General features: G+C 36.2%; 1 protein-coding gene across 5 annotated transcripts in view; it reads right to left on the bottom strand.

Annotated features, from left to right (window-relative positions):
• The window catches only part of LOC143231916 (semaphorin-2A-like), a 165,348-nt gene that overhangs the window by 60,102 nt on the left and 91,118 nt on the right, over window positions 1-14,128 (bottom strand). For all 5 annotated transcript variants that reach the window (XM_076466747.1, XM_076466751.1, XM_076466748.1 and 2 more), the window contains one exon: window positions 12,039-12,090. In XM_076466747.1, the coding sequence (XP_076322862.1) occupies window positions 12,039-12,090 (52 nt within the window). The remainder of the gene's footprint in view (window positions 1-12,038; window positions 12,091-14,128) is intronic.

Here is a 14,128-nt window from a genome sequence, read left to right as displayed (position 1 = left end):
ATAGAAATACCTCAGATAGTAATGATTGTCTATTTAACACTTCCGTACCAAGCTATAGAAATACCTCACATAGTAATGATTGTCTGTTTAACACTTCCACACCAAGCTATAGAAAGACTTCACATAGTAATGATTGTCTGTTTAACACTTCCGTACCAAGCTATAGAAATACCTCACATAGTAATGATTGTCTGTTTAATACTTCTTCACCAAGCTACAGAAATACCTCACATAGTAATGATTGTCTGTTTAACACTTCCTCACCAAGCTATAGAAAGACCTCACATAGTAATGATTGTCTGTTTAACACTTCATCACCAAGCTATAGAAAGACCTCACATAGTAATGATTGTCTGTTTAATACTTCCTCACCAAGCTGCAGAAATATCTCACATAGAAATGAACGGTCTTGAACCGTTGCTCTCATGCTCAAATTGTGAAACGTTTGAAGACATTCTCGTTGTTCTTGATCGATTAGTTTTACCTGGTTCTGTCATGTTTACGTTTACGTTCCTAATACACTAGAGGGAAGGTAGCTAATCAACACCAACCGTTCCTGGTGCACGAGAGGGAAAGCAGCTGGTTAACACCAGTCGTTCCTGATGCACTAGAAGGGATGTAGCTAATCAACACAAGCTGTTCCTAATACACTAGAAGGGATGTAGCTAATCAACACAAGCTGTTCCTAATACACTAGAGGGAAGGTAGCTAATCAATACTAGCTGTTCCTAATACACTAGAAGGAAGGTAGCTAATCAACACAAGCTGTTCCTAATACACTAGAGGGAAGGTAGCTAATCAACACAAGCTGTTCCTAATATACTAGAAGGAAGGTAGCTAATCAACACAAGCTGTTCCTAATACACTAGAAGGAAGGTAGCTAATCAACACAAGCTGTTCCTAATACACTAGAGGGAAGGTACTTAATCAACACAAGCTGTTCCTAATACACTAGAAGGAAGGTAGCTAATCAATACTAGCTGTTCCTAATACACTAGAAGGAAGGTAGCTAATCAACACAAGCTGTTCCTAATACACTAGAGGGAAGGTAGCTAATCAACACAAGCTGTTCCTAATACACTAGAAGGAAGGTAGCTAATCAATACTAGCTGTTCCTAATACACTAGAAGGAAGGTAGCTAATCAACACAAGCTGTTCCTAATACACTAGAAGGAAGGTAGCTAATCAACACAAGCTGTTCCTAATACACTAGAAGGAAGGTAGCTAATCAACACAAGCTGTTCCTAATACACTAGAAGGGATGTAGCTAATCAATACTAGCTGTTCCTAATACACTAGAAGGAAGGTAGCTAATCAACACAAGATGTTCCTAATACACTAGAAGGAAGGTAGCTAATCAACGCAAGCTGTTCCTAATACACTAGAAGGGATGTAGCTAATCAACACAAGCTGTTCCTAATACACTAGAAGGGATGTAGCTAATCAACACAAGCTGTTCCTAATACACTAGAGGGAAGGTAGCTAATCAATACTAGCTGTTCCTAATACACTAGAAGGAAGGTAGCTAATCAACACAAGCTGTTCCTAATACACTAGAGGGAAGGTAGCTAATCAACACAAGCTGTTCCTAATATACTAGAAGGAAGGTAGCTAATCAACACAAGCTGTTCCTAATACACTAGAAGGAAGGTAGCTAATCAACACAAGCTGTTCCTAATACACTAGAGGGAAGGTACTTAATCAACACAAGCCGTTCTTTTTAGACTAGAGGGAAGGCAGCTAATCATTACCAGCCGTTCCTAATAACTAGAGGGAAGGTAGCTAATCAACACAAGCTGTTTTTAATACACTAGAGGGAAGGTAGTTAATCAACACAAGCCGTTCTTTTTACACTAGAGGGAAGGCAGCTAATCATTACCAGCCGTTCCTAATAACTAGAGGGAAGGTAGTTAATCAATACTAGCTGTTCCTAATAACTAGAGGGAAGGTAGTTAATCAATACTAGCTGTTCCTAATACACTAAAGGGAAGGTAGCTGATCAATACTAGCTGTTCCTAATACACTAGAGGGAAGGCAGCTAATCATTACCAGCCGTTCCTAATACACTAGAGGGAAGGTAGTTAATCAACACAAGCCGTTCCTTATACACTAGAGGGAAGGCAGCTAATCATTACCAGCCGTTCCTTATATACTAGAGGGAAGGTAGTTAATCAACACAAGCCGTTCCTTATACACTAGAGGAAAGACAGCTAATCATTACCAGCCGTTCCTAATACACTAGAGGGAAGGTAGCTGATCAACACCAGCTGTTCCTTATACACGAGAGGGAAGACACTTGTTAACAGTACTCATGTTGAGCTGATCCAGAAATACTTGACTGTCACTCTTATACAGAATCTACTCCAGCAAAGCATGTTTCTCAAGCAACACGACACGAACCACGTAATCTTTGCATTCTACTCTTGAGTCACTGAGCCACACCTGGTGTGAAATGCATGAACATCTCTTTTCATTGGCGTTGTAATTTTTTAAATACTGCTTTTAGCATCGAAAGAATAAAAAATGGCGAACACACAAACACACTCGTACGATGAGTACCGATGTTTTAATGTTAACTTAAACCTTAATCAATTTCTATTATACCGTTTACTACAATAACAAAAGCGATTTATTTGATAAATCTAAAAATTATGTTTCTACACCATATTTTTCCGGAAAGCAGATAAGATTCTAAGTAATAAAATTACGTATAACAAGAGTATTTCTTTCTCAAGTCCTAACTTTCCAATTAGAATTTCAAAATAATAACCTGGGAGCAGACAATATGCTTCATACACAAGGCAACTGAACAGTAGAATATTAATGCAAAAGAACATAGGTCAGTGTCAACGCTTAACGAATGTGGAATCTATGTCACATTAACGGATTTAATTTAAAACAACAATAACAACTTGGAATACACATCTACAGCAGAGCGGCTGGAAGCTGTCACTGTCAGAATTCCTCATTTAGAAAAACTAAACAGAAGCGGTGGTAAGTATCGAGTTAGCGAGATACGAGGCTTAATCTTCTTTTACGTGGCTACCCACGTTGTACTAATTCCATAAGACTCGTGCATTTTACCTCCAATAATTACGAGCACTTTTAAACTTCTTGGCATTGTAATATTGACATCCCTTGATTTATCACGTGCTCTTACTGCTACACGCCTCTCTCCTTAAAGTACGTTTTAAGATTTGCTCATGCGTGTCATGGATAGTTTGTTTTCCAACCCCCCACGTTAGTTGAACGTCGGAATAAACTTTCACTAATGTTCAACTGGAACGTTGCTTCTGTATTAAGTAAAAGCCAGTATTGAGTTTCATTATTTTTGCACTAGTGCAGTGCTTAGCAATTCAATTTGAACAGTGAATGAAGGAAAAGTATTAATTTGCGGAAAACTTAATATTAATTAATTAATTAATATTAATGTTCTGCATATTATGTTTCCACACCTGTTTAAAGTGAATTCCACTAAATGTTGAAATAAATATTCTAATACTAATGACATCAAACAGCAACAACTGGTGACATAAAATACTAAAGTTATAACAAAATATTACAATCTGATTTTAGGAATGATTTCAACGATTATTTATAACATTCATGATCCGGTATGACATAGCATTATCCCAGTTACTCATGACATTCATGATCCGGTATGACATAGTATTATCCCAGTTACTCATGACATTCATGATCCGGTTTGATATAGTATTATCCCAGTTACTCATGACATTCATGATCCGGTTTGATATAGTATTCCCCCAACTACTCATAACATTCATAATCCGGTTTGATATAGTATTCTCCCAACTGCTCATACTTATAACATTCATGATCCGGTTTGACATAGTGTTCTCCTAACTACTCATACTTATAACATTCATGATCCGGTTTGATATAGTATTCTCCCAACTACTCATACTTATAACATTCATGATCCGGTTTGATATAGTATTCTCCCAACTACTCGTACTTATAACATTCATGATCCGGTTTGATATAGTATTCTCCCAACTACTCGTACTTATAACATTCATGATCCGGTTTGATATAGTGTTCTCCTAACTACTCATACTTATAACATTCATGATCCGGTTTGATATAGTATTTTCTCAACTACTCGTACTTATAACATTCATGATCCGGTTTGATATAGTATTCTCCCAACTACTCATACTTATAACATTCATGATCCGGTTTGATATAGTATTTTCTCAACTACTCGTACTTATAACATTCATGATCCGGTTTGATGTAGTATTCTCCCAATTAATCATACTTAAAACATTCACGATTCGGTTCGGTGTTGTGTCCTCCTAATTATTCGTAATACTAAATTAAGAAAGGGTAACACAGATAGTCCTCCCGTAGCTTTGAGCGAAATTCAAACCAAACAAACTTTGCTTAATATTGATTTTGATAAGAATTAATTCAAAACATAAAATATTTTAAATATAAACTTGACCAATAGTTATTCCGCATAAACAATTAACTGCTGTAGCGATTTGATTCGTTTATTGGTTGATTGTTAATTAGAATTTTCGCGCAAAGCTCCACAACACCTATTCATGTAATAACGGTCCCTAATTTTAACTGGTGAACCAGGGGTAAGTCAGCTAGGATTTGACAATCACTTTAATAATGCACCTACCGCTACAAGATATGCAAGTGCGTTTTTTTGTGGCAACGAAACTCGGGCCATGAACTTTCCGATTTAAAGTCTGAAAATTTCGTTAAACAATACTTATTAAATGAACGTACTAACGACAAACGGTTATTTTAAATGTTCACATGGTTTCCGTATTATGAAGTGTATCGTTTTCATTTAATCTTCATTCATATACTGAAAATTCTTTTCCATAACACTTATTTAGGCTTTGGCTGAAAAGACTGTCGTCCATCATGCGTGTTTAGAAAAAAAAAAGTTTAATAATCACAACGTGCCCATTACCTCTTAATTATTTCAACCAAGGATGATGGATAAGTAGACAATTCATACGTGAACAAGCTGTGGGAACACAATATATCCATAGAGAAAACTACAACGGTCTCTGTTCTACTCTTAAAGCCAAATCTGTACTTTCCAATTACGACTTTTGTCTTAACAAAGACTTCAAGACCCCCGAATAATTCAGGTCGCCACCCTGAAAACCAGAATGAGTGGAGCCTTTCCTCGATACGCTAGACGATACAGCGGAAGTTCATGTAAGAAACAGGAAAGCTTACATGGTGAAAAACCATTAATTCGAGAAGTGCACAATACCCCAGGTGTACGCATGCGCATAAATCAGCCAGTCCGTCTGATTACTCGAGCTGAGTTTATGGACGTGGTGACAGTATGAATAAAACATGTACCTCTGAGGCATGATGGGACAAAAGACCCTTTACCGTACCATCTTGGTAGGTTCCATTAGTCCTAACAACGTGACAAACCATCCATTGTACACTGCCTCTGCCTTTGTTGTGAAAAATGCAATATAAAACAGCAGAAGCAAGAGAAAATGCACCATGTTATGAAAATGGATACGTTTTAAAACTTTTAATGTCAATGGTAAAGTCAATAGAAACACTGCTTTGCTATATATGCTGGCTTGTAGGTTAACTTTCTCCGTTAAAAATGTTCTTACTAAAGAACATTCTACCCCACCCACGCCATTTGGCAAGCTATATTTTTTCTTCAGTATATAATGGATGTTGGCGGCTTTTTTTACTTATTACAGTATTGTTTCATCACACCTTCACTGTTTACATTATTGTTTCATCTCATCTTCACTGTTTACATTATTACAGTGTTGTTTTATCTCACTTTCAGGGTTTACATGATTACAGTATTGTTTCATCACACCTTCACTGTTTACATTATTGTTTTATCTCATCTTCACTGTTTACATGATTACAGTATTGTTTTATCTCACCTTCACTGTTTACATTATTACAGTATTGTTTCATCACACCTTCACTGTTTACATTATTGTTTCATCTCATCTTCACTGTTTACATTATTACAGTATTGTTTTATCTCACTTTCAGGGTTTACATGATTACAGTATTGTTTTATCTCACCTTCACTGTTTACATTATTGTTTCATCTCATCTTCACTGTTTACATTATTACAGTATTGTTTTATCTCACTTTCACTGTTTACATTATTACAGTATTGTTTCATCACACCTTCACTGTTTACATTATTGTTTCATCTCATCTTCACTGTTTACATTATTACAGTATTGTTTTATCTCACTTTCAGGGTTTACATGATTACAGTATTGTTTTATCTCACCTTCACTGTTTACATTATTGTTTCATCTCATCTTCACTGTTTACATTATTGTTTCATCTCATCTTCACTGTTTACATTATTACAGTATTGTTTTATCTCACTTTCACTGTTTACATTATTACAGTATTGTTTCATCACACCTTCACTGTTTACATTATTGTTTCATCTCATCTTCACTGTTTACATTATTACAGTATTGTTTTATCTCACTTTCAGGGTTTACATGATTACAGTATTGTTTCATCTCATCCTCACTGTTTACATTATTACAGTATTGTTTTATCACACCTTCACTGTTTACATTATTGTTTCATCTCATCTTCACTGTTTACATTATTACAGTATTGTTTTATCACACCTTCACTGTTTACATTATTGTTTTATCTCATCTTCACTGTTTACATTATTGTTTTATCTCACCTTCACTGTTTACATTATTACAGTATTGTTTTATCTCACCTTCACTGTTTACATGATTACAGTATTGTTTCATCACACCTTCACTGTTTACATTATTGTTTCATCTCATCTTCACTGTTTACATTATTACAGTATTGTTTTATCTCACCTTCAGGGTTTACATGATTACAGTATTGTTTTATCTCACCTTCACTGTTTACATTATTACAGTATTGTTGTATCTCACCTTCACTGTTTACATTATTACAGTATTGTTTTATCTCACCTTCACTGTTTACATGATTACAGTATTGTTTCATCACACCTTCACTGTTTTCATTATTACAGTATTGTTTTATCTCACCTTCACTGTTTACATTATTACAGTATTGTTTTATCTCACCTTCACTGTTTACATTATTACAGTATTGTTTTATCTCACCTTCACTGTTTACATGATTACAGTATTGTTTTATCTTACCTTCACTGTTTACATGATTACAGTATTGTTTTATCTCACCTTCACTGTTTACATGATTACAGTATTGTTTCATCACATCTTCACTGTTTACATTATTGTTTCATCTCATCTTCACTGTTTACATATTACAGTATTGTTTTATCTCACCTTCACTGTTTACATTATTATTGTATTGTTTTATCTCACCTTCAGTGTTTACATTTTATTACAGTATTGTTTTTCTCACCTTCACTGCTTACATTGTTACAGTATTGTTTTGTCTCATCTTCACTGTTTACAGTATTGTTTTGTCTCACCATCACTGTTTACAGTATTGTTTTATTATTTGTTATGTTATCGCATGTTTACAGTATTTATTTATTTTTCTTTCGTGTTAACACTTTTCGCTTTTCTGTAATAATTGTTAGCTTAACAGTTTTCTAATAATTCTTTCAGTCACCTTCAATAACAGTTTTGCAGTAACGCATTCGATCACTTTCAGTATTTGTTAGGTGAACAGTTTTTTACAGTAATGTTTTAGCTCATCTTTACATTTATTAAACTACCAATTTTTCGTGTTTTTGACTAACGGGGTCAATATACAGTGTAATTCGGTAATTTATTATTTCCATACCATTGCCGGACACCAAAACTATAATTTATATTTAGTGCAGTTTGAAATTAGCAGCTGAAGCTACACCGTCACCACGTTACACACGAACTACAGTTTTGACATCGCCACGTGATATTCTGATTTCATTTTTAGCATTAATTAAAGATATCATTTGTGTCTCGTTGTTCCTATCTTCTTATTTCATATTTGAAAGTGAAATATATTGGGTTTACTTGGCAGTAAAATGAAATCTTATGTGAGTATACCGAATCAATATGAATCCCCTAAAACATAACTTGAATAGCAACTACACGTATATAAAACATCATAAAATTCAAAAGTAAAAAGAAATAATTAGAAGAAACGAAAAACACATTTTGTATTTAGTTAAACACAAAGCAACACGCTGGGCCGTGTTCTGCCCACCACGGGTATCGAAATCCGGTTTCTAGCAATACAAGTCTAGAGACATACCGCTGTGCCACTGGAGGGCAAGATAAGTGGTTTCCGCTTCAGTTAACGACCTTTATTAAACAAAGAGCATTTCACCGATACTTATTAGACCATGTAATTTTTTATCTATAAAATAATGTAAACCATAGTTTGTAATTTTTATACATTACTTTCTAGAAAACAATAATTACAGTAATTGTGATATTACAAAATATCGTAATGCAGACGTAAGTAAAAAATTACAAAATATCGTAATGCAAACGTAAGTAAAAAAGTTACAAAATATCGTAATGCAGACGTAAGTAAAAAATTACAAAATATCGTAATGCAGACGTAAGTAAAAAATTACAAAATATCGTAATGCAGACGTAAGTAAAAAATTACAAAATATCGTAATGCAGACGTAAGTAAAAAAAATACAAAATATTGTAATGCAAACGTAAGTAAAAAATTACAAAATATCGTAATGCAGACGTAAGTAAAAAAATTACAAAATATCGTAATGCAGACGTAAGTAAAAAAATACAAAATATCGTAATGCAGACGTAAGTAAAAAAATACAAAATATCGTAATGCAGACGTAAGTAAAAAAAATTACAAAATATTGTAATGCAGACGTAAGTAAAAACATTGCAGAAAATTAACCTGTCACTTGTGGATTATATATATACGTATGTGTCTCTGTGTCCTCATAATACTTCTCTTTTCTCGTGGGAACGAATTTCTTTTTGAGTGCATGATAGAAATATGGTGAAGAAGATGGCAAAGAGAAGAATTATTTTGTAGTTCGTAACTCCGATCCATCTTTGAAATAATCGTTTTTTCCTAAGGGATTAACGGTTCGAACGTAAAGTTAGAAATTACTCGCTACTTTGTCAATTAGCTGCAATTAGATGTCTCACTGGGGGGGGGGAGAAAAGATAACTCAATTTCTGCTCGTTCTTCACAGCGAGTACAGCCCGCCTTATCGAGAAAACTTCCACCTTCACCTAAATATCTTACAGTGCCAGTAATAATTTTTTCTTTGAAGGTAAAGCGAGAGATAAATTATAATTCATGTAGCTTCGTTTTCAGTGCCGCAAACATTCCAACAAAGCTTTTCTATTCACCTCACGAATTTATGTACGTAACGTTTCACTGTCAATTTCATTTCCATGTTTATCATGTGAAAAAAAAATGGCCCGGCATGGCCAAGCGTGTTAAGGCGTGCGACTCGTAATCTAAGGGTCGCGTGTTCGCATCCCGGTCGCGCCAAACATGCTCGCCCTTTCAGCCGTGGGGGCGTTATAATGTGACGGTCAATTCCACTATTCGTTGGTAAAAGAGTAGCCCAAGAGTTGGCAGTGGATGGTGATGACTAGCTGCCTTCCCTCTAGTCTTACACTGCTAAATTAGGGACGGCGAGCACAGATAGCCCTCGAGTAGCTTTGTGCGAAATTCCAAAACAAAAAACAATCATGTGAAAAAAAAAATTAATCAGAGATCAAATAATAGGAGTTACAATAGTATAGAGATGTTACCATATTCTTGTAATTATGAAAACAACAAACCGAACTTTTGAGTGGCTGGTTTCTAGCTAACCTACAAAAACATAAAAGATAGTCTTGAATACTACGAGGTCTGTTCAAAAAATACGCGGACTGACGTCATAAAACAAAAGGTACTTTATTTAAAAGTTACAGGTCTGTGACTCCTTCAAAGTACTCTCCTCCCCAACGCACACACTTATCCCAACGGTGTTTCCACTTGTTGAAACAGTCCTGGTACGCTTCTTTTGTAATGTCCTCCAGCTTCTTCGTCGCATTTGCCTTAATCTCGGGAATCGTCTCAAATCTTCTTCATTTCAAGGGTCTTTTGAGTTTGGGGAAGAAGAAAAAATCGCAAGGAGCAAGGTCAGGTGAGTAGGGGGGGGGGTGAAGAACAGTGATCGAGTGTTTGGCCAAAAACTCACGAGTTCTGAGGGCTGAATTTCGCAGCAACGAGGTGCATCTTCAATTTTTCGGTCAAAATCTCGTAACAAGATCCAACTGATATCCCACACTCTTCAACAAGCTCCCTGACAGTCAGACGTCGATTTGCCCGCACCAGGGTGTTGATTTTGTCGACGTATAGGTCGTCAGTTGACGTGAAAGGACTTCCAGGACGCTCATCATCTTCAATGGACTGTCGACCATCCTTAAAACGCTCATGCCACTTGAAATATGCCGTACGCTTCATAGCAACATTACCGTAAGCCGTGTAAGCATAATAAAAGTTTCAGTCGCAGATTTTCCAAGTTTAACACAAAATTTCTGAGCAAGTCGTTGCTCCTTCAGGTCATTCATTGTGAAATCCGCCAAACGAAAAAATCGCATTTCACTTAAAACCGCGTAGCTAATACACAAATGAAGATATTTGCAATCGGGAAATGGCGTCGTAATCAGCTGATTTGTGCAAACCTAGCGACATCAAGCGGATTCCCCTGGAACCAACTGGAGCTGCACAATTCAAACAGTCCGTGTATTTTTTGAACAGCCCTCGTAGAGTGTGAACCTAAAGCATAAATGCAAAGCTCAGACAATTATAATATGTTTTGTTTAACTTTAACTCCAAATTTTAGCGTTTTAAGCCCACTTACCACTCATCCATCGTTAAGGAAAGAAGGACAGTGAATTTAAAATAATACTAAACTTTGTAACGTACACGAATATCCAATTTGTTTTTCCATCACGGTATAGCATCTTCTACAAAGACTCTGAGTTCTTTTGTTATTGTTTTCAAAGTACAAATTTCAGCTCATATCTTCGTCTTATCTTGAACGACTTCAGATATTATCACGCCAAAGATCTCACAGGTCAATATACTTTATTCCTGCCCAAAAGAATTTCAACTGCCGCGGATGCTGAGAATTCCCTCTTGCTTTTAATTATAAATCTCATGTGGTTTTTAGTTAAAAACGGTAATTAACTCTCAAATCGTTCAAGAGATGACGGAGCTATGAGCTAAAAAATTGTACTTGATAAAAAAAAATTAAGAGTCGTTCTATGAGCCATTATGCCGTGGCTAAAAAATACTAAAATATGCATCGTGCACAAATATCTGACTTATTTTTCATATGTATACATGAATAATATGAATAGTGAAATATCGCAAGTTTACCTATATATTGTTATGTGATATTAAGCACAAAACTACACAAAGGGCTCTCTGTGCTCTGCCTACCACGGGTATCGAAACTCGGTTTTTGGCAGAACAAGTCCGCAGATGGCCCGGCACGGCCAGGTGGGTTAAGGCGTGTGACTCGTAATCCGAGGCCCGGCATGGCCATGCGCGTTAAGGCGTTCGACTCATAATCCGAGGGTCGCGGGTTCGAATCTCGGCCGCACCAAATATACTCGCCCTTTCAACAGTGGGGGCGTTATTGTGTGACGATCAATCCCACTATTCGTTGGTAAAAGAGTAGCCCAAGAGTTGGCGGTGAGTGGTGATGACTAGCTGCCTTCCCTCTAGTCTTACACTGCTAAATTAGGGACGGCTAGCGCAGATAGCCCTCGAGTAGCGTTGTGCGAAGTTCAAAAACAAACAAACAAAACATAAAACTTTTTTTCCCCTAGCAGCAAGTATTATGTTTTGTTTTGTTTTCATTTCCAGTTTTCGCTTGCTAATACGCAAATCAACGGACCATCACTTATGGAATGAATTATTACGGTTATTCAGTTAATAATCACACTAAATAAAGGTTTTACAATAAGGTGTGCAGTTTTACAAATGTGTAGAAATACGTTAAAACCAAAGTGTCAGTTAAGTGATGTACCAGTTTTAAACTAAAACAGAACAAATAACTTACCTTGCAATGAGTACGGTTGATGTTCTTTAAATTCATGCGGAAGACTTTATCCCTGGAAAACATGTATTTATTATTAGCATAGTTAATAAAGTAATTATCACGGGAAAAACATTATCTCTGAGAAAAAAAGTTCCATTATTCTAAATACTTCAAATAAATTTATATGGTCAAGTTTAAGTTTATTTGCTTGTTTTAAATTTCGCGCAAAGCTACACTACTACACTAGGGCTATCTGCACTAGCCGTCCCTAATTTAGAAGTGTAAGACTAGACTCGCTATAGGGAAGGCAGCTAGTCATCACCACCCACCGCCAACTTTTGAGCTACCCTTTTACCAAGGAATAGTCGGACTAACCGCACATTATAATGCCCCCACGGCTGAAAGGGCTAACATGTTTGGTGCGACAGGGATTCGAACCCACGACCCTCAGATTACGAGTAGAACGCCTCAACCCACTTGGTCTTGCCGGGCCTACAGGTTTGTACTTGGAAAAAAACAACAACTCAGAGCCACTTCATGAGCCGTTATGTCGCGGCTAAAAAGAAGAACAATAATTCCCAAAATGCCCCTCATTCTTCAAATCTATAACCAAAATTTCATGACTCTGTTGATAATAGTTTTGTTTTGACCTGCATCTTCCATATTTGTATAAACGTACATATGGTACCATGTTGCCAAGTGCGTTTGAGTATTTATAAGCACAAAGCTACATAGAAATTTAACGTAGATTTATCCTAAACTTTTACGTTATGAGTCACACAGTAGGGTGCAGATTATAAGTCTCTAGCATTCACAATTTTTATAGAACTAGAACTGATAAACAAAAAATATGGACAATATAATTATGTTTCTTCGTTTTTCTGTGAACGTAAAGTTTGGATTTAGTTTTACGAACAGACTCTGCTGTTTCGCCAGCGAAGCGAGTGTTTCCATTGACGTTTCTCGTTCTGAAATTTTACCTGCCCATCTGTTTTTTGTTCTTGTTTTTTTTTTTTTAATTGACCGCATAAGTCTACAATGACCTCAGATCACACGTTTCCTAATGTTCTATCATCATATTCTTAGGGGCCAGGACCCAGGCTCGTTGGGATAAGAGCTCTACAGAAGGCGTGGCCCTTCCAAGATTATAGAATTTTTTTTCCAGAAGTCCTAAAAAACTTTATTTTTTAAATATCCATACATCTTTGACGAAATGAAAAAAAATGCGATGTTCCATGCTATCAACAACAGTTTTCTCCAGTTTTGAAAATTTCTTCATTCTGATAAGCCATTTGATTAGATTTAAGTCGAATGGAGATTCAAATCTCTTATACCAAAAGAACTAACTAAACACGATGTGAAGATTTTATTGTTTTTGCGGATGCAGAGAAGAAGTAAGTCGGCCACCAGGAAAGACCTCACGTGTGGCAGACCGCCAAATAACTCGAGGTGTGTCTAGAGAATGTTAAATAGATGCGACTGTTGACTTCGGATTCTAATCAGTGTAACACGCGCAGTCAAATATGGCCGCAGAACAGTTGGATGGGAACTAAAATTAAAATGAAGGTTACTTGGTAATTTTCTGAGTAAAAAGAGAGAGAAGTACCTTGCGACGTAACTTGCAGTTCTCTTGATCTCAGAAGCGATAGCGTGATGTTGAATAAACAGCACTAGGCCTAAGCTGCACAAAACAAGCGAAAACTAAGTGTTAAGATGAGACAGCGATCAGCGTGTAATGTGAGAGGAAAGCAAAATTAATAGTTCCGTTTCGCATAATAGTTTTTATTTTATATTCGCTACAGTTGTATAAAACGTTTTATTTGCCATTAAGATGTGCTTTCATTCTGAAGAGAGAGAGACAAAAAACATTAACTGTTGAGCTAAAAATTTAAAACTGTCTTTCACTTGACAATTTTGTCGTAAAAAGCAAAACAAAGGAAGTTAATGGTGATAATATGTGTGTTACAGGAAAGCCACATCGGGTTATCTACTGAGCCCACTCAGGGGAATCGAACCATTGATTTTAATGTTGTAAATCTGTAGAGTTACCGCTATATTGGAGGGGGGGGAGGAGGGGCTGGTGATAATATAGGATTAAGTGATAAACATAA

Source organism: Tachypleus tridentatus, chromosome 11 (assembly GCF_004210375.1).
Source record: "Tachypleus tridentatus isolate NWPU-2018 chromosome 11, ASM421037v1, whole genome shotgun sequence".
Classification (NCBI taxonomy): Eukaryota; Metazoa; Arthropoda; class Merostomata; order Xiphosura; family Limulidae; genus Tachypleus; species Tachypleus tridentatus.
This window is presented reverse-complemented; position numbering and strand designations above follow the sequence as displayed.